Raw genomic sequence first — 27,486 nt, 5'->3', positions numbered from 1 at the left:
TACCAAACAGAAAGCCCGCGCCCCTGTGCACATGTCACTGGAAAAACGCTATACCTGGCTAACAAGGGTGAAACCAGTCCTGGGTTGCTTGCGGAAAGGTTCAGGGAGGACCTGGCCTGGCAGTTCAGACTGGATTGTTTCCGGCGGAGCACGATCAAAAGTGATTTACATATGGCTGGGTCAAAACTGAGGTTGCATGGTGTGCAAAATAATGATGGATTGGGATGCGGCCCGAGTAATTACCGGAGGCTGAGATTAATTTAAGTATTCCATCCATCACTTTTTGGTAGATCATCCCACACATTGTCTCGCCACCTCGACCTGGCCCACCTCACTGCCTCTTATAGGAGACCACTAAAGCAAGCTGAGCCTGAAGTCGCAGTTCCAGTGGCTCTTACTGGAGCTGCAGGGTTCCAAAACAAGATGTTTGGGTCCAGGCCCTGGCCTCTTCTCCTCAGCCTATTGTGTTGCACCGTCCCCTTCATCCATGCAAGCCACACGCAGCTGGCCTCCCACTTTTTAGGGGGGCGTGCTGGCCCATGTCAATCCCAAATGCTGCAGCTGTGGGACATGAATCACCACCTCTAACCTGTGACTGTGGTGCTCCAGCTGAGCCCAGTTTCTTCTGTGCGACGTCAACAAGGGTCACAAGCCTCTGACTAGCTGCAGCCCAGGCCACACCACAGACTCCCATCCCAGTGCACTAAGGTCACTCGGATGTGGTGGCTTATCGGAAGACCCTCATATGGCTTGAGGGGGTCTCAATTGAGCAGGATGAAGCAGAAATGCGATGGATTAGGTCAGACTTAAGCAGGTATGGTGATGTAACTCATAAGAGAGTGTCTGTGATCTTTGGCTTCTCAATCAAACCTCCTAATAACCTACAGATTGATCAAAGGAAGACACTAGACTCCCTTTGTAGATGAATTTAGTGAATTTAGTGCTTACCAGATGTTGTCAGCATTCATTGTGGCTGGAAGAATTAATAAGAAGCAAGACTCAGAAAAGCTATACTTATGGTTGACCTCATCCATCCAGATCAATGGGCTCTGGCAGAAATTCCAACATAAAAGTAATTCCATTGTAGTACAATGGGCGATGTGGGGCAATATTTCAACTGCAAAAATGGTGTAATGGAAATGTTTATTTCATCATGTGATATTTTGCAGTTGAATATTGTGTAGTGTAATAATTTTCTGATACCATATTGCAACACTTCCTATATCAATTAGAAAACATAATCATAAAGTGTGTGGGCCATTTCTGTTCAATCCCCTACCATAGTCAACACTCTCGGGTTAGAGCTCTAATCTGAGTTGTATCTGAACAGCATTTACACGGTCTTCTTTACTACCTATTTATGTAGGAATAGATGGGGTGTGGTGGCTTAAGTTAGTCCGAAGGCTGACCTCACTTTTTATACCCTTGCGCTTTCTGTCTTTTGTCTTAGGATATGAATCCCAGCCACAATTCCATGACACTAGAACCTGGACTTGGAGCGATAGACATGAAAGACTTGGAAAGCAGCACCAACTACACCACTGATCACTGCCTGGGCTGTTGTGATGCTGCTATTGAGATCTCAACCCCGCCTATGCCTCCAGTGACAAGGGGAGGAGGGGCTGATGACCTGCTCACTGTGAGTAACAAGGTAGTGTAAATATGCTATCATAATTTCACAAAGTCATGTATGAGTGGTCAGCATACCAGAGTGTAAGGTCTCTGCTAGCTGCACTGTTTGCTTTTTTTTTTTAAGTATCTATATTTGGTTTTTCACAACAATTACCTACTCCCCAACCCCTCCCTCCAGGTCAGACAAGTAAACATACATTACATATTTGTATATGCTCATAATAGCCTAATTTCATAATTTTTCATAAACAGTTTACAAATTAACACATTACCCAAAGGATGCATACGATGAAATAATCTTCCTCAAGAATCATGAGGTATTAATTAGGGTTTGACACCAATCCATTAGAGGGGTTCAAATTCTCAGCCCCTGTTTGCGCCTTTTGTTGCCTTTCCTTGCCTTTCCTTTTGTAAATGGCAATTTCCAAATTAAAGATTGCTAGTAACCTCGCAAGCCATTGCTGAAAGGATGGAGCAATCGGATCTAGCCACGCCGAAGTTATGCAAATCCTTAACACTGCCATAGCAATAAAAATGAATTCATACCCGAATCTGGGAGTGCTAGGATCTAAGGCCTCTAATAGGATAACTTCATTAGACAGGATTATATCTCTTTTTAATACGGCGGAAAGGAATTCCTCAATGTCACGTTTTCAGAAAGGTTAATCCGTCACAGGTAGTACAAATATGGACACAGTCGTCGTTGAATAGCTTACATCTAGGGCAGCATGTCCCTTTACCACACCTCCATTTGGCAATTTTGTCAGGAGTATAGTATATGAAAAAACACGTTTTGTAAAACTGTGCTTGGAGTTTTGTGGACATAAGACATGGTTGAGACATTGAATAGGGATTGTTAAATTCATCCAAAGTTATACCTATTTTCCCCTGCCACTTCTGAGCGGTTTCTCCAGATCATCTGGAAACAACATACTTACAAGGGAGTATATTCCCCCAATGGTGTTTTTATTACTGTGAATTAATGTTTCCACTAGTGCTTCTTTCTCAGATGAAACCCCCCCCACCCTTTGTGAAAGATAATCTCGGATTTGGAGGTATTTAAAAAAAATCCCACCTGTCCACCTGGAAATTTTCCCTTAGTTCTTCAAAAGATTGAATCTCGACGTGAGAAAAGAGACACCCAATATGCGTTATTCTTGCCGAGTCCCATTTATTCATGCAGTTATCTCTCAAAATCTCTGGCAGATCAGGGTTATCCCTTAGGGGGGTATAATATGATACTCGGCCTATACCCAGCATTTTTCTCATAGCTTTCCATGTTTTAAACCCACTGAATAACAACTTAAACTTCACTCTTTTATGGTAGCTGTCATGCAGATGTCGCCATAAATATCCAGTACTTTTACTTCCGAAAGTTAGCTGAAAGATGGAAGGCTGACCGCCCCCTGGTATCATGTCATCCCTAATATTCTGTAATAGTTCCCGACTGTAAAGCAGTACAGAAGCCCAGTAATATGCTTTAAGATTGGGGAGGGCTAAACCTCCTCTTTCTTCAGGAAGGGTCAGAAATTTATAAGCGTGCCGGGGTTGCGCATATGCCCAGATGAAACTGGAACGGTACGTTCCATAGATTTAAAACATTGATCTGAGAATTCTAAACATATGGCTCTAAATAAGAAAAGAATTTTAGGGAGAAGACCATTTTCAAGGCGTTAGCCCTACCAATTAAAGAAAGGTCTAAATTGTCTAGCTGGCAGAGACCCTTTTGCATAGAATCCAACATTGGCTTCACATTTAGCTCTACCAAATTCTCAAGTCTAGACGTAATGCAGATGCTCAGGTATGTCGCCTTATCTACCACTAGAGGATCACACATCTCAATGTTCTTATTCAGCACAATCTGTGTTTTCCCCTGGTTGAGTGCATATCCCGATACCGTTCCAAATGTTATAGCCTCCCTAGTGATAGCAGTCATGGCTAAATTCGGGTCTGATGTCACGATCGCTATGTCGTTGGCGTAAGCCAAGGTTTTGGTTGTATGTTCCTGTGACAAAATCGGTTCTATCTCTCTGTTCCTTTCCAGTCTGCGATTAAAAGAATCAAGATATATAGCAAGGAGTAGAGGGGAGCAAGGGCACCCCTGCCGGGTTCCTTGAGATATAATCAACTCTTTAGTAAGGCTACCATTTACCATTACCATAGCCCTGGGGTTAACATATCATTTTTGTAATGCCTAGATAAACCCCTCTTGAATTCCAACCCTGGACATGGCAGTCCACAAAAATTGCAACTTCCGAGTGGTCGAATAGGGTAATCACTCTTTGGATATGATTAACAGTTGATCTCCCTGGCATGAAGCCTTGCTGGTATTTGGCTATTACCTTGTGAATGACAGGGGGAATTCGGTTCGCCAGGAGTTTCGAGAACATTTCGGAATCTGCATTATTGAGAGTGATGGGGCGGTATGAGCATAGCTGTTCTGGAGATTTCTTTTTCTTAGGGAAAATTACTATCTTTGCCTTGGACCAGGAGTTTGGGGGCTGCCCCCCTTTGAAAATGAAAATAAATAAATCAAGTAAGATACTTTTAATCTGGTCTAAAAAAACAAAATAGAATTCAGATAGTATATTATCTAAACCGGTTGCTTTTCCTTTCGTTACATTTTTAATTATAGTTAACATTTCTTTTGTATGAATTTCTTCTAGAATAGCTTGATCTGCTTTTTTAAACCTATCAAGGCACCACTATCTAAATAACATTGAATCTCAGCTGGGCGTTATGTTTCCCCGTGCTGAATCTACTGTACACATTAAGGGGTTATGGTCTGGGAGAATTCTAGGCAGCTTCTTGATTTGAGACTTAGATTTAAGTGAATTAGACATCAGAAAGTAATCTATTCTTATGTGTGTATGGTGTGGGTTAGAAAAAAAAGTATAGCCAGAATCATTATTATTTGAAATTTGCCATCCATCTATAAGCCCATGTGTATAGCACATGTGTTTTATCACCTTAAACACTTGGGTTTCCGGCCATTGTACCGCCAGTCATCCTTAATGGACCAGTCACTGGGGAGGTTATTATTAAGGTCCCCGCAAATCAGTAAAGGTAGAGACCAATGTGAAAGTTTGTTAGAGATATCATTAAAAACAGAAGGGTCATCGCTATTGCTCCCATGTACAGCACAAATCGTTATCTTTTGCCCCTGTCCACCCTGATACTCTGGGACTGCCCAGCGGCCAAATTTATCAGCTTTGCAGCGGATAAAAGTATATCCTTGGCCCTTGGCTAAAATAGCAACCCCCCGTACCCGAGCCCCTTGTGACGTTGCACAAACCAATTTATAGCCCAATGTTTTTAAAAGGTGTGTTTGAGAACCCTCTATATGGGTTTCCTGTAAACAGACAACATTAGCACCCATAGTTTGTAATCCTATCGCCGCATTTTGCCTCTTCCTGACATCATTTAGGCCGCAAATATTTAAGGATAACACCCTTAGTACCCCCATCCTTTAATCTCAAGTTTCCCGCATGTTTGCTCCGGCTTATGCATGGGCCCCTTTGTCGTGCCATGGCCTGATATTTTCAGCATACCAGTTTACCCTGCTCCGGTTACTTTTACTTTTGCTTGTACTGATGACCTGTCCAACCTTCCACCCTTCCCCCCCACCGCCCTCCCCTGCCCCCCACTCCCCACCATTATTGGAGGTTACCTGGCCAGCACCAGGCCAGGGGTGAGACATCTGTCATGCAATACCCAAATGAGTCCGCTGAGACACCCCCCCTTATGTAGTAACTACTTAAGAAACACCAAAATAATCAATACCCAAACCAAACACCAATATAAGGCCTGGCATCCAGAAATTAAAGGGCACCACATAATTCCAAATATTTACACGCTGGCCCAGCACTACAACTAAAGCTGCTACTTTCAATACCCCAAACCCACATCGAATGCCAGTAAGCAGAGCCAGGATATCCCTGAAGCCAGGTTTAGTACATATTACTTATGTCCCGAAATTTCATCAAGATACTTTTTGGCCTGTATTTCGGAAATAAAGCTACGAGTATTCCCTTGATGAACAATTTTTTGTCTGGCAGGGTTTTGAAGATACACTGTTGCCCCGAGTTTTTGGAAGGGGTCAAAGAGCTGCCTCAGTCTCCTCCTGCGCTCAACTGTGGCGTGTGCAAAATCAGGCCTGGTAAAAAAATGTTATTCCATCAAACGATCTTTTGCTTGTGGGTCTGGCGAGATCATGAAGGGCTTGCCGGAGCAAAAAGTTTCCAAAAAACAAAAGCATTGCACGAGGGTGGCGTTGAGTTGAGGAGTTGCGCTTCCCAGGCGTCAAAGGAAATCTATGCGCTCTTTGGATTTCCTTGTCCCAATCCCATGATTGTAGTTCGGGGAATGACCCCCAAAAAAGAGAGACCATGAATTTCCTGGGATCATCCTTCTCAACACCTTCTGAAATCCCTAGCAAGTGGAGGTTGTTACGTCTCTGTCGATTTTCCTGTTCCTCCAGTTTCCACATGTAATCTTTTATTGCCCCCTCATGCTCCTCAGATTTTGTTTTAAGGGAGGTAACATCTTTCTCTAGTTGTTCCGTTCTTGCTTCCACTGATGCCATTCGGTCTACAATTTTGGCGCAAGTTTTTCCCACTTTCCGGACTGCTCCTTGCAATTTCTTGGCTGCCAGGCGGGATCTGCGGCTATCAGCTTTTGCTTCAGCTTGGAAGCTTTTGATAGACTGCAAAATGTCAGTTAAAGCGTGTTCACTACTTTCAGCGCCTTGCCTCCCCCTTTGAGCTACACCAGTATCAATAATTGTTTGATTGCCTCCTAATGTACCCGTAGTGTTAGAACAGATCGTTAGTATCATTATAATCCCATTTTAGCTCAGTCTCTTCCTTATCCGAAAGCTCATTTTTCTTCTTGTGGCGATCTCTGCTTTTCTTCTTCTGCACTTTCTTAGAGCAATGTTTGTGTCTCTGTAAGTCAGAATTAGAGCTACTGCTCCATTTGCCTTCCTCTTCGCCACTCGACAAAGAGATACTCACATCAGACAATTCCGATTCATCTGTAAGAGAGTAGAATAGGTCCTGATTGTCAGGTGTTCTTGGCTTGTAGCCATGCTGTGTAGTACTGATGGCTGGTGGTGATAGTGCAGCCTTTGAGCAGTCAACCTCTATAGCATTACGACTAACCCTTGGGGAAGCGCTGGTGCTGTTACCACTGTTGATACTGTCCAAAGGAGTACTTTCTAACTAAGCAGAAGGTACAGACCCAGTTATAATATCCTGAGTAGGGGGCAGGAGGGACCCAGGAAACAGTAAAGCGTTAGATTTGGCTGATGCGGAGTGATCTGCTTTTTCTCCTTCGTTGGTGCAGGCACAGCAGCTGTTTCACCGGAGCACCCGGCCAACAACCTGAGATCGAACACCTCCCCATTCACAGCTGACACAGTACCAAAACTGCTTGTAATTAATGGCTGACAACAGTCAATTTCTTTAATTAGGTGGGCGGGTGTTTTCTTTGCCATGGTATTGTTTGCTGCATCGATCTCCCCGGGACTTTTATCAGTACTTTCCTTTTTCCCCCACCTTTCTCTCCCCCACTTCTACCTTTTACTCCCAAGGTTTCTAGTTTCTTTTGGCGTGAGGCTGCCAGGGTTGTGCAGCCCTGTGTAGCAGTTATAGTATTTTTGCCTTTTGCAGCGCGACCCCCCTTGCTAGCCATGCCTACTTGTTTCTCCTGGATGATGATGAAGATGGACTGCCCAGTGGGTGCTCTGGCTCTAAGAAAAGCTTTGTGGTATTCACCGCGCATTTCAGGTGGTTTAAAGTATCTCCTCTGTACTCCCTGGCGCTTTGCCGGTTTAGGTGCTCCTTGAATGACACCGCGGGTGACACAGCGGGTGGTCTGGCTCTGAGAAATGCTTCGTGGTGTTCACCGCGCGTTTCCAGCGAGTGAAAGAAACTCCTCTGTGCTCCCCAGCCCTTTGCAGAGAGTCCCCAGTTTCTCCAGTTTCGCCGATCTGTCAGTGCTGCACGCAGGCTGGATTCAATCCGGGATGTCAGAGCCTGGCAAACATCATCGAGGCAGTGAATTTGCGTTCCATCAATTCACAGCCGCCAGGTCAGGGAAAAATAAAAAAGCTTTTCCTGCATCATTCCTTGTGTGTCTTGAAGCTCGATGAGGCTACTTTTACGAAGAAGGTGTTCTTTTCAGTTTTCTACACAGTTTGCTTGGGGATGCTCAGCGGAGCATAACAAAGGTGTTGTTTATCTGGACGCCATCTTGTCTCTGTAAAGCATAGAATAGATTGCTTTTAGCTGCACTGTTTGCAATGTTGGAAGACCCATTTGGCCAATATTTATATTTCTATGATTCAGCACCATTCATAGCCCTGTCTCAGTTACACTACGAGATGGCTCTGAGACAATCTATAGTAGACTCCCAAAATAAATACTTAGATATAATGTGACTTGACTTTCATTCTGGCTCGTGTCATTGAAGTCTATGTTTTTATTTTTTTATATTTCTTTTTATTAACAAAAGGCATCATCAAATTACATCAGTGCATATGGTAGAGGAGGGTCACTCACAAGTACAGTACCAGTATCAACATATCGGCGATAGGGGGAAGGGGGGGGGGGAGCACAATGTACAATTAATAGGCAGTTTTACACGTAGGGATCAGGGGGAAGGAATAGATTCCAGCTCAACGATTGCAGGTGGTGTACAAATGTTTCCTCTATATTGGTTCCAAGGTCCCCAAATACTGTTCCATTTTCGAGGGCGGCCTCGAGCCAGATAGACAGTTTTTTCACTGAACATACACCAGTCCCTACTTTCTTTCCACTTGTCCATAGTAGGAGGCCTCGCGGACCCCGATAGCTGAGCAATATTATGTTTTGCAATCATATTCCCAAGAGTAACCCATTGAGTTTGCGCAACGTTAAGGTCTGTGGGCACCCCAACATTCAATAAACATCTCCTAGCTTCTGGTAAGAGCCGCACATTTGTTACCTCATGCATTGCATCATGTACTCCACCATATCTCGACATTCCCACAATATATGGAAGAACGTTCCCACCCTGCCGCATCCGCGCTTACACAAGTCATCCTGCGAGAACCCCATTGCAACCATATGGGGACCGGTGACATAGATCCTATGCAGAATTTTCAATTGGACAAGTCTCAATCTGGCCGGAATAGCGACTTCCTTCGGGGAAGATACCGCAGACTGCCAGTCTTCATCGTCTAATTCAATACCCTCCTGCATCCACTTATTCCTTAAATCTGTCAAGAGGTCAATTCTATGATTTATCAATTTTTTATACATGAGTGAGATGGTCCTATCTGGTAAGTACCCATCTAATATTCGGTCTTCTAATGGGGATGACTCAGGTATAACCTCCCCCTCAGGGGATATAGATTTCAGTGCATGGCACATCTGCGCATAGCGGAAATATTCGGTACCATCAGATCACACTCGGCTTGTAGTTCCACAAATGACTTCATTTTACCCTTCGCCCAAACATCACCCACAGTAGAGAACCCTATCAAGTCCCATTTGTCAAAGCCTTTCGTGTTCTACAACCGACCTAGCATTTCCGAACTAAATAACGGAGTAGCCAACGTCAAACGATTCCTCCATCCCAAAGAACAGGTAGCATCATGCCATATACGTACTGCTACTCTAGTTGGGCCCCGTTAAACTTTTCTCCACAGATCTAGAGTAAAGCGCTCTGTTGTAATCACCACCAGGGAGTAGCCATCTATCCATTGTGTAGCCTGGATCCGTATTAGACCCATAGGTGCCATGATTTATAGCTCCCAATTGCGACGCCCAATAGTATCTTTTAATATCAGGGAGAGCAATTCCCCCATCGTACCATGGGAGAGTCAACTTAGCCAGCGCTATACGTGATCCACCATCCCAAAGCAGACTACGCTGCAATCCCTCCACTTCCCGAAAGTAGCTAGCCGGTACCACATCCATAGTATTTTGAAGGGCATAAAGGAACCGCGGCAAATACATCATTTTAAATAGGGCTGCACGTCCTAATAGCGAAAGTGGGAGTTTCTTCCATTTCGCAACATCACTTTTCAAGCAAGTCAGTGGAGGAAGAAGGTTCTTAGCATGTCGAGCCTTGGGATCAAGAGTAATGTAGATTCCAAGATATTTAAATCTGTCTCTAGCTCTCTGTATAGGACAATTAAGCGGCAGGTCGAGAACCTCGCCGTATAACACGTAGAGCTAGGATTTCGTCCAAATTATTATCAATCCAGAGTTTCTATCATAGGAGGCTAAAACATCACAGACAACGTTAAGGGATTTCCTGGGGGAAGTCAAATAAAGTAGTATGTCATCGGCATATAAAGAAATTCGATCCTCAAATTGCGGGGACCAACGGATACCCTTTATCGAGGGCTCCCAGCAGATCGAAGCCGCCAGGGGCTCTAATGCCAACGAGAACAGAAGGGGAGATAGCGGACATCCCTGTCTAGTGCCCCGCCCAAGACAAAATGGCGCCGAGACTCGATTGTTTACGACAACCTGGGCAAGAGGATCTGTATACAGGAGCTTCACCCAGCCAACAAACTCAGGACCAAAGCCAAACTTAGCCAAAACAGCCCACAAATATGGCCACTCCACCGTGTCAAAAGCCATTGTAGCGTCAAGTGACGCTAGTACTGCTGGTTCTCGTAAGGTGTGTGCCCTAGCAAGAACACCGTGCAATCTACGAAGATTTAATGCCGTATTCCTATGGGGAATAAAGCCAGACTGATCGGGACGTACCAGTTCACTAATAACCTAAATCAACCTATTGGACAACACTTTAGCCAATATCTTAGGCTCCGCATTTAGTAACGAAATCGGCCTGTATGAAGCACAAAAGATCTAGGCTTCCCGTCCTTGGGTATAACCACTATCAAGGCCGCTCTCTGGTCCAGGGGCAGAACCCCGCGTTCTCGAGCTTCCAAAAACATATCTCTCAGAAACGGGGCAATCCTGTCTGGTCGCAGCTTATATAACTCGATCGGAAGACCATTAGGACCCATTGCTTTCCCAGAATTCAAAGAGCGCACCGCCAAAGCTATCTCATCCACTGTAAGCTTGCTATCCATAAAATCGCAATCTTCTTCAGCCAGACAGGGAAGTTGAATATCCCTAAGCAACTGGCACGAATCTGCCTCTGACCTATCCGAGACGGAAGTATACACATCACGGAAATAATTCGCAAAGCCATCCACTATCCCTTGTGGATCAACTATACGATCACCCGCTGCATTTTCAATCTCAGGAACCACCCAATCTGCGCCATCTCTCTTGTCTAGCCAAGCAATCAGCTTACCCGCTTTATCACCTACATAATATAGACATCCCTGTTGTTCTCTGTTTAGGGCCTTAGCACTATCAGTAACCAACGCTCTGTATTCTAGCTGTTTAAGTTGCAGAGCATGTAGTGTAACGTGAGTGACCTCCTGTTCCAGTTTCAATTCGATATCTGCTTTGTCCGATTCAATCCCTACTACCTCTTCCTCCTTCTGCTTTTTAACTCCCGAAATCAGGGACAAGGCTTGTCCTCGGATCACTGTTTTAAAGGCCTCCCACAACGAGACAGACGAAGAGACAGAACCCACATTTTCTTGGAAGTAGTGTTCCATCGCCTTCAAGAGTTCCCTGCGGACCTTCGGATTACGTAAATACCAGGGATTTATTGGGGCGATCCTCCCACTAGTGCCCGGGGTCAATCTAAATCTGATCCAAAGCGGCGAGTGATCTGAAATTCCTCTAGCAAGATGTCTCACCTCAGCGACATACGATGCCTGAGCTGCCGGTATCAAACCATAGTCAATACGCGAAAGACTACCATGAGCGCCGGAGTGGAAAGTAAACTGTCGCTGATTTGGATGGAACAATCTCCAGCTATCAATCAAGCCGAAAGCCTCTAGAAAATCAGGGAGCCATTTGTGTGTCCGTCCCATATCACGGGGCGGGGATCTATCCATGATTCCAGAGACTACAGCATTAAAGTCCCCACCCAAAATTAGTAAGCGTCTAGGGAGATCTAAAACAAGTTTCCCCAGCTCAATATAAGTAGTGTTTTGTAAACCCGGGGGACATAAATAGAAACGAGGGAGAGAGTGTATCCCTCCCAACGTCCTGATACTGCTACATATCGACCACAAACGGAAATGATTTCCTGAGGAGGATCCCAACACCCCTAGATCTCGAGGTAAATCCGGCATGCGCCACCAAACGGTAGCCTTTTCTATGCATAGCATTACAAGTATTCCCCACCAAATGAGTTTCCTGAAGTAGAACTACATCCGGTGAGTGTCTCTTAAGGAATTGTAGAGCCACACTGCACTTGATTTTATCCCCTAGTCCATTCACGTTCCAACTCAATACTCTCAGCCCTCTACCCCCCCCCATCATAAAGCTTGAAAGAGACCCAACCCTCCTCCAGTTCCAGCACCATCATGCAACAATTCTGGTTTAAAATGCCTTGGAAGAACACGAGAAAAACAAATACAGAACCAAAAAACAACATTGCCCCCATCCCCTAAACGAACTAACAGTTACTCCACCCCCCACCCTGCACCCCTGCTCACGACTTTCCAGCCACCCCAACTCGCAGTGTGCCTTTCGCCCCATCATCTAAACTACACTACACAAAAGCTAAATATGAGGAGGAATATGACCCACGGACAGCCCGGTAAGCCCCCCCAATTACTGTGGCTAAGCATAGTATTATAAAAAGTAGAACCATAGTCCGTTCCCCAGTTTTCGGAGTTCTAATGGCAACAGTACTTATTCTTGATCCTGCGCGCCCTCTTCTTCATCTCCACTCTGTCTGCGAGGCTCTTCATGAGTGACTAGCGTGTCCAACCAGTCTGCAGCAACTTCGGGCTAATCAAAAAAATAGACCTTCTCGCCATGCTCGACTCTCAGTTTGGCAGGGTACATCATCGCATATTGGAGTCCCTTGTCACGAAGCTTCCGTTTGACCCCCATGAAACTCATTCTCTGCTTTTGGACTGCTTGTGTGAAGTCCGGAAAGAAACTAATGGATGAGTTTTCATATTGGAAGGGGCCTTTAGATCTAGAGGCCTGGAGGATTGCATCTCTGTCCCTAAAATTGAAGATTCTTGCTATCAGGGGTCGAGGCGGTACACCAACACGAGGCCTACCGCCGGGAATCCTATGCGCTCTTTCAACGGTAAAAAAGTTCCCAAGACCCTTGGGCAGGAGATGCTTTAGTACCAAATCTTCAACAAAAATGTCTGCGGACTGCCCTTCTGCTTTTTCCGGTACACCAATAATGCGCACATTGTTCCTCCGAGCTCGCCCTTCAAACTCCTCCAGTCTACGGAGCGCCAGGTCATTCGAAGCCGACAGATTCCGGACTTCTGTTTGCAAGTCTGTGACATCCGTTGTAAGACTGGCAGTTTTTATGTCCAAAGACTTCACCCTTTCACTAGTTTTCGTAAGGTCAGTCCAAATCAAATTCACCTCAATGGAAACAGTGTCCAATTTATGCGCAAGAGTCTCCATCTTTGATCCGAGAGTGGACTTAATCCCATCAATGGTGGCCATGATGTCTTGCAGCGTCAGCTCCGGCTCCAGGACAGAGGTGTCCTTAAGTACCTCCTGAGATTTACCCTGTCCACTTGGCGACCCCTTCGATTGGGCGTACCGGTCCATATTGTTTGATTGGGTATACCTTCCTCCTCTGACGGTTTTCGATTGTCGTTTCTCTCCCTCCGGTTTGGACGCCATTGGAAGACAACTCAGTGCTCACCGTCTAGCTCAAGGGGAATAGTGACCAAAACTCCCAAGCGCCAGAGCGGCAATACTTCCTTGCTATGTCAGGGAGCTGTACAGTTGTCACCAGTAAGGGTTTGGAGCAATTGGAAGCGGACTCAGAAGCGTCTCAGGAGAAATCGAAAGTGAAACTCAGACGTGAAGTGGAGCCGGGCCAGTCACTTCCGGAGCCAGAGGCCGATGTTGTTGCATTGCCACTCGGGTACAGTGCCAACGAAATCGCCGATCATCCGAGGGGAGCAGGCCTCAAACTTTGTGGTCTTGTAACTCCAGTTTCCGGGGAACGTTGGAGACACGGTTTGCAGTTTCCGAGTCTCCTTCGGTTCCTCTGCAGAATACAATCCACAGTAGTCAGGATAAAGGACAGGATATATTCGAGTGGCTATGGGGGGTCTCTGGAGTCCTAAGCTCACGCGGCCATCTTGGATGCGCGCAAAGCTCCTCCTCCAAAGTCTATGTTTTTGAAGAATAAGGAATATAATTCTGTTGAATTTAACAGTCAGCCCCAAACAGGAATAGTTAGAACTAAGTAGAACAGAATAGAGTAGATTGGAGTAGAAAAGGGATGAATATGACTGATAGAATAAAGTAGAATGAAATGGAAAAGAGAAAGATAGAAAAGAACATATTAGAATGGAATAGAGCATAACAGAGCAGAATAGAGGAGAACAGAACAAACACAGGAATAACAAAACAAAATACAATCAAATAAAAGAATAACAGTGACCAAAATAGCATAAAATGGAAGAAAACAGAATAGAATGTAACAAAAGAATAGCAAATACCAGCACAGAATATGATTGAGTAGATTAGAAAATAATTGATCTTTTTCAACCTTTGTTCAGGAAGATCAGGAGTTAGTATGCACATCAATATTTAGGTGAAGGGCAGAACCATTTAGAAGATGAAATTATCAAATCATGGTTTCAAATGTTGTCAATTTTTTAAAACTGTTTGGTCATTTTGAAGAATTGTAACTGCTTGTGCTATTTTATTGGCAGTTATTGTAAAGTTTGTATGCACTTAACTATAATAAAAAATATCTTCGAAAAGATGTTGAGACATACAGACAAATATATATATATCATACAAAAAATACATACTTCATCGAAAAAATATTGTGACACAGAAACTAATATATATCATACAACATCACATGAATGATTGGATCAGTGACATATTATTGATGCATATAATATCGAAAAACCAAAATATCAGACTTTAGATATCGAATACAAAAATACTGACTTCCTATACTTAACTATGAATGCAGAAATTTCTAGAACACAAATGCTGTTGTCAAATATATTGATTTTTACTTATAATGGAAACAAAAATATTGTTACCTCTAAATAAACATATATAGTATATCAAAAATATCGATGCAAACAAAATCAACTACAACATTAAAACCAGAATGATTAAATTATCATTAATAAATATATTAAAACAGTTTTTACATTAAACAATTAGTTCAAATAAACCCAAACTTTGTTATGCACATGTTTAAATTAAATAAAAATATATGGCATCAATAAAATATTTACCATTCACCCCCAAAAATTATATAAATAAATATTAACAAAACAACCCCTAAGTAAATTAAAATCAACTACAAAAATTTAAACAGCACCCTAAATATTAATAAATGTGTATAAATACATTTAAATCCCCAAAAATCAAAAAATATATCATACATAGGGGCATCATTTCGATGTCAGGCAAAATTGCTTCCGCCCAACACTGACTCGGTCCTGGGACCGACCAACACCCAGTTAGCGGCCTGACAGGCCCATTACAATGCGACTGAACATCGTTCATCACATTGGACTTTTCTCAAAGGGAGTTTGTGTTACAGGCCGGAAACTGCCTTAACACAAGCTCCTATTGAGAAAAGGGAGGTGCAGTTCATATCTGCACCCCATAGTAAGCACCTCAAGGTACCTGCCACGGGGTGCAGGGATCAACATAGGAGCCCCCTTGGCCTCCAACCGGAGGTCGTGCACCCAAAAGGGCCCTGCAGCTTTCTGTGACAGAAAGTTCGGCCCCGAAAGGGTTCCTAAACCTGACATTGTCATCTCAAGAGGCCAGATTCTGACTGGTGGACGGGATCTCCGAGCATTTCGGAAGTCAGCCGAAATGACTGGCAGGTTTAGTTTATGACCGCCTCCATCGTAATGAGGTGGTCGTAAAGTAAACTGACTTGCCCATTACAATGTGGCTGTAAAGGCTCAGACCGAGGGTCAGAGCTGTTTACCGCCGTATCGTAATCTGCCCAAGATATAAAACCTAAATTAGTGTTTTCCATAGAAGGACTCACCTGATAAAGAAATAAATCAAAATAAATTAAACCAAACAATAAAATAAAACTAAAAACAACTTTAAACAATAAAATCAAACCTACAAGTACATCAACACTATAAAAAGCAACCTGACTTAAACAACTAAATGCTTCCCAAATGCTGCAAGACGAGGAAACTCTGCTGGATTTTCCCATCAGATGATTAAAGAAAAAATATATGCATCTCAACAGCTATCTAACCAAGTAAGTAAAACTTATATTTAAACTAAAATGTAACTGTTATTAAATGTAAAAACGTAAAATAGCGAATAAATATTAACACACTCGCAGCAAAAGATATAAAAAAGTTAGTAAATATAAATCACAAAAAAATTGTAAACCCACCCAATTAACCAACAAAAGTAAACCTAACAACCTCAACCTCTACAGACTACCAACACATTAACATATAAAATGAACAGAAAAGAAAGCACCTGCTCCACATTAGAGCACTTCCAAAAGAAAAGCTACAATCAGTAGTTGATGGGTGGGACCTTCAAAATGTGTCAGAAGCCGCTCACTTAAATATACGCCTTACTAAGCTGCACTTACTAAACCTCTTAAACCATATAAAACATAAAACAAATAACTACTTCTCCCAAAAAACAATCATAGACTTTGAGCAAGCCATGATTCAATCCATTTGAAAGATTTACCCCCACACAGATTTACAAGGCTGTTACTAACATTTCAATCAAAGTTTATGGAGACACCTCCAAAAATCTGCACTAAGGGACTGATTCCAACCTTTGTGGTCGGACCACCAGCCCACAGCATTGGTGGTTGAAAGAAAACCGACAAGCCAGTTGCACCCCGACTGCTGCATTCTGAGTTGAGAGCAGTGCTGGTGATGTGCGAGCAGTGATCGTATGGTAGCGCCATGCTTCAGATCACAGAGTGAGCCTGAAGGTAATGCCACTGCACTGCAGCACCTGCAATGTTGTGCGTGTGCTGTTACCATGCATCATGTCAAACATGGCACACAGTGCGTGCACAACTGTGCAGGTAAAGGAGGACACAACAAGTGCCCCCAGTCACAATACCCAATGGGCAGAAAATGGCCAGGGGTCCTGTTTGGTCCTCCCTGCATTTCTGCCAATCTTTTCATTGCGGTATCCCCACCATAAAAAGGTTGGCTTAAAGGCAGGTTGGAAGAGGCACAACATTGCCTGCATTGGCACCGCCTCCATTCCTGCCACTTTTCACATCGCTGCGGGATCCAGGATCCTGACAGTGGCAGTGGTCTTCTTTTGATCCGACTGCCCGGTTTGGATCGGGCGGTTGGACCCCCACCACGGGTACGGCGGTCTTGGGACCGCCGTTCTTGCAATAAAACCCTAAGTGTAGAATATGCTACAAACAGTCAGTGGGCCTTTGAAATTAAAAAAATCATAGCCCTAGCCTTTGTCCCTGCCACAAAAGTCAAAAGTAGCCAACTACTACAATTTACTAATAGAAAGCCCTTTCTTACAACAGAATGAAGACAAACCTAGTGGACTATTTTGAAGACACTTGGGTTGGCAGACTGCATCACTCAAGAAACAGACGCCAAACAAAATTCCAAATTCCACAGTGGAATGTCTATGACAGCACCTTGGCACCCCTTAACGACCCCATTCTGCAATTTTCCTGGATATTACAGTCCGTGCTCGTAGCCCTGGATGGGACACTGTTGCTTTCACTTGCACCACAACTTATACCAATAGCAACTTCTCACACATTCTGATTCACTAGTCCTGATGATGATCCCATCGAAACGTCGCCGACAACCACATCTTAACTCTAACCGTTAATTATGATTTTTGAGGAGTACAAGATGTTCTTTCTATTTGTGACTATTGTTATTCTTTATCTCACCTAAAGTCACTTTTAAGTTACAAACCTGAGGTAAGGAAATGTTTTGATTTCCAGAAACCCCGCCACTTCCTGCTCACTTTATGTTAATGTATTGTTTCCATGTTTTATTTTGTTTTCTAAATAATTTGTAATACTGTCCATTCGGATACTAATAGACCCAATCCTAATTGGAGTTTTGTGGTTATGTATATGTATCCCTTTTGAAAGGGACCGCTGTCTCTAATAATTTACTGCTACCCTTGGTCCCTTCTGATTTTAAAGGGTTCCCTTGTTCTGTGATTATATATTTAAATTGTAACAGGTCATACATTCTTTTGGTATGTTTGCAAAGTTTAGGGGCAATTTGGCTAACAGATTACTCCATTCATAGTTCTTGGTAGCTTTGCTCTTTTTGTAATGCTTCGAAGAAATTTGTAGAGTGCAAGTTGAGTTCTACCTAGTGTGGATTGGACGGTGTTGTAGCATCCTGCCACTGATTTGTTAGCTTTGGCTTCCTGTGCCAAGGTGCTGTCATAGACATTCCACTGTGGCATTTGGAATTTTGTTTGGCGTCTGTTTCTCGAGTGATGCAGTCTGCCAACCCAAGTGTCTTCAAAATAGTCCACTAAAAAATCCTTAAAAAAGAATTTACGTGTTCCGACGAACAACAGCACCTTACCACAACATGGTTCCGCCAAAATAGACTAAAAATAACACAAATAGATTACAAAATAGAAGGCAGTACTAAAGAAAAATGTCCACTAAATGAAACTAAGAAAAAGACTATCTCGCTATAGAAATTAATGGGAAATATTGTAACAATGTTGATAACATTTTTAAAGTAAACAACTATTAAACATGTAAAACATATCAAACAATGTGATAAAAAATATGATTTTAAAAAAAATATATACATTAAATAAGGATATAAAATATATACATTTATTTAATATATACCAATAAAACATAGGTAAAAACAATGTTTAAAATTATATATAAAAAATGAACAAAATATAAACAATTTGTTAAACAATGGAAAATAAAAGTTGAAAATGCACAACATGCAAATATATATAAATATATTTTGCATATTTTTTATTTATAAAATGTAATGGATACAATTATTTACATAACTTTTTCTTTGATTTTTCTTTAACTTGAAGTGTGTATAATAAAAAATCTACAACTTTACAATAAATAAAAATTGAAAACATGAATAAAAATAAAAAATGCATCGTCTTTATTTTACATAAAAAATGTCATAAATAATATTATTAGTAACAAATATTCAAATAGCAATTTTTCGTATGTTACTAATCTCCAAAAATAATAGTAAAATAGCACAATGCATTTCTATTACACACAAATAAAACTAAAGTAAATGTTTTCTGAATAAAATGTTACAATTAAATTATCACACTCCAACATAAATCTTTTTTCAAAACCTTGTTAAACACTAAAGGGGTGAAATGTACTACTCCCACTCCAATCTAACCATAATTGGGAAAGGTGTCGGACACCAAAGGGGTGACATTTACTATTCCCACTCCATCTTAAAGCTCTTTGGAGAAGGTTTTAGAACACTAAAAGAGTTGCATTTATTATTCCCTCTCCAATATAAACCAATGTGGGAATGGCGTTGGACACTAAAGAGGTGAAATGTATTAGTCCCACTCCAGTCCAACTGTATTGGGGGAAAGTGTTGGACGCTAAAAGGGTGGCATTTACTATTCCCACTCCAATACAGACCAGTTTAGGGAAGGCATTGGATACTAAGGGCCTGATTATGAATTTGGCGGTCCCAAGACATCTGTAACCGCAATTGCCGGCCTCGGTGGTCCGAATGCGTTATTACGAGTGCTGCCGTCATACAGCAACCAGCCCCATACAAGATCCCGGATTCCACAGGGGCGGCGGTGTGTAAAGCGGCTGGGAATGGATGTGGTGCCAATGCTCGAACTACTGTGCATATTACAAGCTGCCTTCCCGACAGCCTTCTGCCATGAAATGGCTGGCAGAAAGGCAAGACAGAGCCCCTATGCATTTTTGCCCGTTGGGCTTTGTGGCTAGGGGCACTTGTTGTACCCTTCTAGGCCTGCACTCTATGTACACATCGTTGCCATGCATGACATGGTGCATGTTAACAGTGCACGTACAACAGTGCAGGCACTGCAGTGCGGTGGCATTGGCTTCAGGCTCACTCTGTGATCCAAAGCATGCCGCCGCAAGACCATCGTCAAACAGAAAAAATGGGCAGACAGGTTTAGTTTTTTTGAATTTTTTACACACCAAAGGGTAGATTCGGATCACGGTTTTCCTGCATACTCCGGGCCGTCGGAAGCCACTGCCGGCCCGGAGGATGCGGGAAAACTGCTGCTCAGCCACAAAAGACCCACCGCCGTATTAGGATGGCGGTGGGTCTGGAAATCTGTCCGCAGCTTTAACATGGCTGGCAATGTCTATCAGACACCGCCAGCCATATTAGCATGGTGTAATGGTGTAAGATGTATGCTTCTCCGCTGCGGCTTTTCCGCCGTGGAAAAGCATACGGACCTTCACTTCGGGGGCTGGTTGCGTGCCCCCTGGGTGAAGGGGGGTGGGGGATGCACATGGGGGGGTACCTATGGTACCCCCCTGTATTTGTGTGAACAAAGCAGCAGGCACCGCGCAGTGCCTGCCGCTTTGTGCATGCAAATGCACAACTTACATTTTTAACATTGTGGCGGGTGCTGCTTGAAGCAGCACCCGCCGCAATGTTAAATATACAGTATGTGACCACCAGGGTGGCGGTCACATCCTAATTTGCACAGAGAGACCGCCGCTGCCTCTGCGGACAGTCCCTCCTACTCTATGGTGACGGTCATAATCGGCCCCCTAGTGTGCAGTCTCACATTGGAAGGCTCTTTGTTCACGGACGGAAAGAAGTTTTGGCGTCATGAAGAATTCACCAATTGTAAGACAAAGTATGCAGTATATGCGATCCAATGTCCATGCAAAAAGGTCTACATTGGTAAGACGACACAGGAGGTGCGACAGAGGATTATCCAGCATCGCTCACGAATCAACAACAAAGTACTGACAGCTCCATTGGTGTCTCACTTTTTACAACAAAGTCCTTCGGTAAATGATTTAAAATGGACTGTGTTGGCTGTGATAAAAACCTCCGGCTGTGGGGACCCAGATATACGCTTGTCACAAAAAGTAGCGTATCTGATTCTGAAATTTGATACAGCCCTCTCCAGATTGAACAAACTGTCTGAATTGAGTAATCTATAACAGGCTCAGTCTTTATGCTATTCCACGTAAGGATATGTCTGTGACTGACAGTTGTGACGGCTGTGCCAGCTCGAGTTGACTTTGATGGAAAGATGCACTACAAATACGATCTTGCCTCGCAATTCTTCATGCACGTCTAATCATGTGCAGCCCCTTTAAAAGATAGAATCATGCCCGCAGCGTCTACACGTCAGACGCCTAGCGAGAACGAATGGAGAGAGCAGCTGAATTATCAAGTAAGCGGGGAGCCACGCTCGGATAGAGCGCGGAGTATTGGGTCATATGTGTGTGGAAATAATTACGATAGACAGGGCAGACACCTAACTATCGGCATCTCCCATTTTAACAGAAAATGAACTAATCCGATTGAGAAGCACGCTTGAAAAGAGGTTCCGGTGCCGAAGACCGGCCGGCGCTCCTCCCCTCATTCCTTCACCTCGACAATTCTCGAAGGTAGGCTCCATAAACAGGGCGGCCAGTAGTAATCGCTGAAGCATAGTGTTGTGAGAATTCTGGTGACAGATTCTGCTTTTTTGTCTGTGTCTATCTACAGAATCCTTACACTCGATTGGCAATTTTCTACAACAGTGGTCTGTGATGCTAAACACAGGTATTTATTAGTACCTATAAGAGAGTCTGAGAGTCTAGTAACATCGTTAATAGTTCCTATAATACTGACACCAAATCCCATTATTATCCCTTACAGTTATGGCCACCTCCAGTCCGTGTCCTGAGGAGAACCCCTAAACTACACAGTGGTTCGAAACGCGTGAACCCCGAGCCTGGGAAAGAAAAGAGGGGTGCCTCTAGGGTTACTAAATATTACCATACTTTCTACCCCTAGTAGTGTGACCCCAGGCAGCAATCTAGTCCCCGGCTCAGTGAGACAGGCAGGCACTGCCAATAAACTGTTTTGTCCGCCTGTCTATTTGCATTTAATTTGAAGGACTGGTGCCTTTTTAATGAAGTAATTGGAGGCATTGTATAAATGTATATCTGGTGTATATTGCAATTCACAGTATTGATTTTGTGTATATTCATGTTTTAATGTCTGTATGTGTTTGTTATTGTTTGGTCACTGTTCCTTTGGTGACATACGAAATTCAATGTACAAAGTTTTTCTAGAAAAAGATAAAAAGACTAAAATAAAATAGTCGCACCACCTAGAACTCCTTGGCTAGGTGTGATAAAAAATAAAAATAAAAATAAACCTGTCTGATCATTTTTTCTGTTTAATATATTGGAGTGGTCTAGGCCAGTCAGAGATAGGACCCAAACCTTTCTGTTTCCTTTCAAGACCATCGTCGGCACACTGCTGGCCCAGTGGTCAACTTGGAATATGGCTGTGGGAAAACCGCAGGCTTGACAGCGTTCTCTAGACCGCCACACTGGCTATCCGTCGGTTGGACTGCCAATGTCGGAATTGGGCCCTAAAAGGGTGAAATCTACTATCCCCACTCCAATCTAAGGGGCTCATTATGATCACGGACGGACTTGAGTCCGTCCGCGACCATCGAGGAGGAGGGAACCTCCGCATGGCCTGCGGAGTTCCCTCCTGTCCAATTAGGATGTGACCGCCACCCTGGCGGTCACATCCTCTATTTTTAACATTGCAGCGGGTGCGGCTTCAAGCTGCACCCGCCGCAATGTTAAAAATGCATACCTTGCATTTGTATGCAGAAAGCGGAAGGCACCGCTCGGTGCCTGCCGATTACTGCATACAAATGCAGAGGGGTACCATAGGTACCCCCATGTGCACCCCCACCCCCCCTTCACCCAAGGGGCCCGCAACGGGCCCCCGCAGTGAAGCTCTGTATGCTTTTCCACGGCGGAAAACCCGCCCTAATATGGAGACACCGCCACAATATTAGGGCTTTTCCGCCGCGGTTGTAAGCCAAGCGCGGCGGAAAAGCTGCGTACAGAAACCAGGACCCACCAGCCATCCTAATGTGGCGGTGGGTCTTTGGTGGGTCAGCTGCGGTTTTTCCAGATCCTCCGGGCCGGGGGTGTCTTCCGCCGGCCCAGAGGATGCGGAAAATCCGCTATCCTAATCTGCCCCCAAGGCTTTTTGAAGAAGGTGTTGGATCCACTTCAAAATAAAATATTTTACACAAGGTAATACAATACAATCAATACTCCATAACATATATGTTTATTAACATAACATGAACTAAAAACTATCTAAAACACACTCATTTAAACTACAAACTTATTTGTACATATTTAAATTTTAATATATAAAATTAATATTTTCGTGGCTATTAAACTATGCTAATTATTTTGTATAATTTAAACAATGTAAAATACAATTTTAATAATTAAAAATGTAAATTTAAAATAATTAAAATCTTTATACAATTTTAAATAGGTTTTAAATTAATTAATTCCAACATAGTTTCTACAAATATATGTAAACAAAGTATATCTTTTTAATTGTTATATTTTATTTTTGATTAAAAGTACTTTATACCATTCATATATATTTTAACTAAAATCAAAATCAAAAATATAAAAAAACATATCAATATAACAGAATAAAATTCAAAATTAATAATTTGTATATCTTTAAAATGATTTTATTTAAAAGAAATTACATTTAAAATTAATATTTTTGAAAATTCATCCCCCCCTTATCCCCTAAAAACCCAGCTTAAAAAAAGTATTCAACAATTGTTTAAATACATTAATACAACTAAAAATAAGAGTTTTCAACTACAAAATTATCTAAATAAAAACACACAAAAATAAGACACATATACAATCAAACAGACTACAATAAATTAGATACTAGTTAACATTTACAGACAATATTACAATCAATGATATTTTGTACATCAAGATTTTTTACAATGATATTAAATACAACACTAAAAACTATGGGGGCCAATACAATGGTGGTGAACCCGCCACCAGCAGCCTGCTGGTGGTGGGTTCACTGCCATTGTGCAGCCATTCTCCGCCCGCCAGATAAGGATGGTAGGTGGTGTGCTGGTGGATGGAAAGCCCGTCCGCATCAAGTCAGACACAGGCAATCATTTTGATTGCCTGTGTAGGACCCAGCCAGCATACCCAGAATGGTGGCGGTGCCTAGAAGGCACCGTCTGCCACATTAGGATGCAGCATCCCCGCCAGCCTTTGAATGGCGGTTTATCCGCCATTCAGAGGCTGACAGGGATGTACTTTGGGGGCCCATTGCCGGCCCCATTGTGCAGGGACAATGTAATTGTGCACTTGGGTGGGGCACCTATGGTGCGACCCTACAGTTTTGTGCACCAGGTGGCTGGCACCGTATGGTGCCTGCCACATAGTGCAGGGAAATGCACCACCTACATTTTTAACATTGTGGCGGGTGCTGCAGCCAGCATCACCCACCTCAATGTTAAAAATGCCTTATGCGGCTGTCACAGTGACTTAAGTCCATCCGCCATTGTAATGCGCCCCAATATTTTCACCTTCGATATTCCTGTCAGTGTTATTTTCGATATTCCAACAGCCTTGACAATATTTTCATATCACAGTTTTTTTTTCAATATTTTTATCCAAACACCGAATAAAGCCTACACTAAAATTATTATGGCATGCATTGAAGATAATGATATTCCAAATTTATATGGCGAGCTTCTGCACAAATATTACACAGGCTTAATTGTGCATTACACATATTAAAGTGTAAATGAGTTACATTGAAATATGGCATGTTAAAATAAACAATATATACTAGAAATGAATATGATTTCTATAATTTATATGAAATGGCTTGCTTTGAAATGAAACCTCCCATTGATAAGAATCTGATAAATTGTAAAATTAATATGACACATTGAAATGAGCATGACACATTGAAAATATTTTAACACCGTTGCATGAAATATGATACACATTGAAATAAATAACACTCCAAGAAAAAATAGTTTTTTTTTGTTTGAAAATTGTAAAATGTGCTACATATTGCCTTGCAAATACTTTGGAGTGCTAAAGTGTGTAACACAATGTAGTTTTATGAAGTTTGAGTCCAATTGGATGAGCGAATGCCTGTATCCAATGTTCCTTAGTCATTCATTACCACTACCAATGCAGAGGTCATTTAGGGATCAAGTCTGAGCAGTCCAGTTTCCAGGAGTTTGCTGAATCACATGTAGTTTGGCTCAGATCTTAAAGGAGAGATGAGGGCTTTTCATCATTTGGTTCCCTCAATTCCCAATGATAAGTCCTCATGATTCACGAATGGTAGTTGGTGCATCAGGCGGGTAGACATTGTGTGAAGATTCCTAGCTGGAGTGTAGTGTTCTGTCAGTTTCTGTAGCTATTCTAAGCCTTTTCTCCAGTAGACTCAATGGACAGAGCAGAGAAGAATTTATTTGCTCAGAATTCTTTAGAAACCTAGTAATCTTGGCTTGATGTTGTAGCTTTTGCCGGGATTTAGGTGTTTTTGGATGCTGTAGGAGTAGTAACATTTAAGTTTATTAAGACAATTTGTCCATCTAACACAATATAAAATAAAATTATATAGCACAATGATTGTAAAGATGCATATTTAAACACAATTTAATATAATTCCGTACACCTGCAGTAAGTTGCATAGTATTGCACAGTTGTTAAAATAAACATTCTTCAATCACTGAATGCAACATTCTCTCGCCCTATCGGCATATAACATGTTTCCTCCATCTAGTTGGAAAAATTGGACATCAGTGTAAAAAGTGGGTTAGCTCACCAGTCATTCTACAACTGCAATCACTTGTTAATCTTCAAACTAAAGACATGGATAATTGATCACCTTTGGATTGAGCAATAGAACCCATATCACTTATAGGGTGCACTAACTCAGGGGTTAGAGATGCCCCTGCAGGTAAGTGCAGTGGGTGACTGAACCAGCCTGCAGGGGGATGTCTGCAGGTGTTTTCGGAGACCCACTGTCACCCGAGAGGATGCCTTCAGGGGGTGCACTGACAATGTGGCACCATTTTGTGGCACATTACCACAAAGGCAAGCGAAAGACAATTAAACCAGTTGCGCTCTCCCACTAACAATACTCACACACAAAAGCAACTGATATTCTTTAGAATTTAAAATGAGGAGAAGAAGGATCCTCCTCTACCTCAGGATATTAGTTCGCTCCTCTACAGTATCGAAAGATATTGGAGTAGACCCCTCACTCACTTTTCGTGACGTGCTTCATCATTGGCGCCTATCCACACCCTGGTAAGGTGGTACAACCAGGGCGGACTCGAACATAGATGGAATTGGAGTTCTTAGATAAAGTCAAACTGAGTAAGTAGGGATCCAGAAGGATGGTTTAAAACTACCTGTGGGTATACACAAACATTATTCTTTATTTAAATAGTACCTGGGGTATGAAATAAAGCGATAGGTTGTGGGGTTTTATTAAATGTACTTTGTACTCTCTGTGCCAACATGTTTTAGCCCACTCCAAGAGCCCGATCAGGTCTGGGGCCTTTGTCCGGGCTGTGCTTTACTTGTATCCCTGCTCTTATGTGTACGCACACCGTGCGCACTCGTGAGGTCTACAGCTCTCACCTTGTCCTGAAAGACAGAAAGGACAATCAAAAGACAAACACAAGGTGTCATTTTTACTGGGTAAATATCCTGAATTATGTTCAAGGTCTAGAACATGTCCATTTACTGTAATTCTTGTGACAATATAAAAACCAATTATTTATATATATATCACTTTTGACACAAACTATATCCCTAATAGAACGGTGGCTGTGGTGTGCCAAAAGTGTGGAGTGTTTATTTTTATCTGTTCTTATTCAAATTTCTTATGACACTTGGTTGTTACCTGGTTTTTGGATACAGGTCCAAATATAATACGTTTTATGTGCTAGGTGTAATGATTATTTCAGGAAATCTATATACTTGCATGTGATGATGTAGACAGCATGAGTGCTATTGCAATGCGTGTGCTTTGTTAGTGTACAAGGAGTGCATAGTTCCAGATCTATTTCCTTGGTGGCTTTCATTAGGGGACAGAAATTACAACTGCCACAGGGGTTATGTCCAGTCACCTTGGGTAGATTCCAAATGGTTTGTATTGTACGGTCACCGATTTCTGTTTGGCCGACCCCAAAAAACTGAAATAGGACTATTCACTCCTTTGACACTAACGAAACACACAAATTGCAATAGCACTAATGTAGTCTACATCATCACATACAAGTGCAAATTGAGATACATGAGTATGACCACTAGGAAAGTCAAGATGCGTATTAATGAACACAAAAGAACGCTCAGATGCGAAAAATCAATCACGACCCTAATGCGCCACTGCTGCACAGCAAGACATACAGAAAATGACTTCATATGGACAGTGATTGAACAATTACCAGCAACAACCAGTGAGAAACAACTATTGAAACTAGAACAGCAATGGATATAAAGGCTTTCTAGCATCACAGAGGGATTAAATGAAGAAATCCCCTGAAATCATTATCATAACGATCCAGTCTAATAATTGAAAGATGATAAAATATAGCCTAAATACCAAAAAAGGAGGTCACCCGCGAACAATAACAAAAAGAGATCCACCGAGGAACACAACCCAGAAAAAAAACTCAATCAAATTACCACGAGGTGCCAGCT

General features: G+C 42.5%; 1 protein-coding gene across 9 annotated transcripts in view; it reads left to right on the top strand.

The window, feature by feature from the left end:
• The window catches only part of LOC147662964 (uncharacterized), a 299,084-nt gene that overhangs the window by 93,656 nt on the left and 177,942 nt on the right, over positions 1–27,486 (top strand). For 4 of the 9 annotated variants that reach the window (XM_086950752.1, XM_086950751.1, XM_086950755.1 and 1 more), the window contains exon 4: positions 1,451–1,651. The exons of 1 other annotated variant lie outside the window; for it this stretch is intronic. In XM_086950752.1, the coding sequence (XP_086806878.1) occupies positions 1,451–1,651 (201 nt within the window). The remainder of the gene's footprint in view (positions 1–1,450; positions 1,652–27,486) is intronic. 4 more of the 9 variants (XM_086950753.1, XM_086950754.1, XM_086950757.1 and 1 more) reach the window with 1 other exon arrangement.

Source organism: Lissotriton vulgaris, unplaced genomic scaffold (genome assembly GCF_964263255.1).
Source record: "Lissotriton vulgaris unplaced genomic scaffold, aLisVul1.2 SCAFFOLD_936, whole genome shotgun sequence".
Classification (NCBI taxonomy): Eukaryota; Metazoa; Chordata; class Amphibia; order Caudata; family Salamandridae; genus Lissotriton; species Lissotriton vulgaris.
The sequence above is the reverse complement of the archived record's forward strand: the minus strand, read 5'-3'. Positions and strand labels throughout refer to the sequence as shown.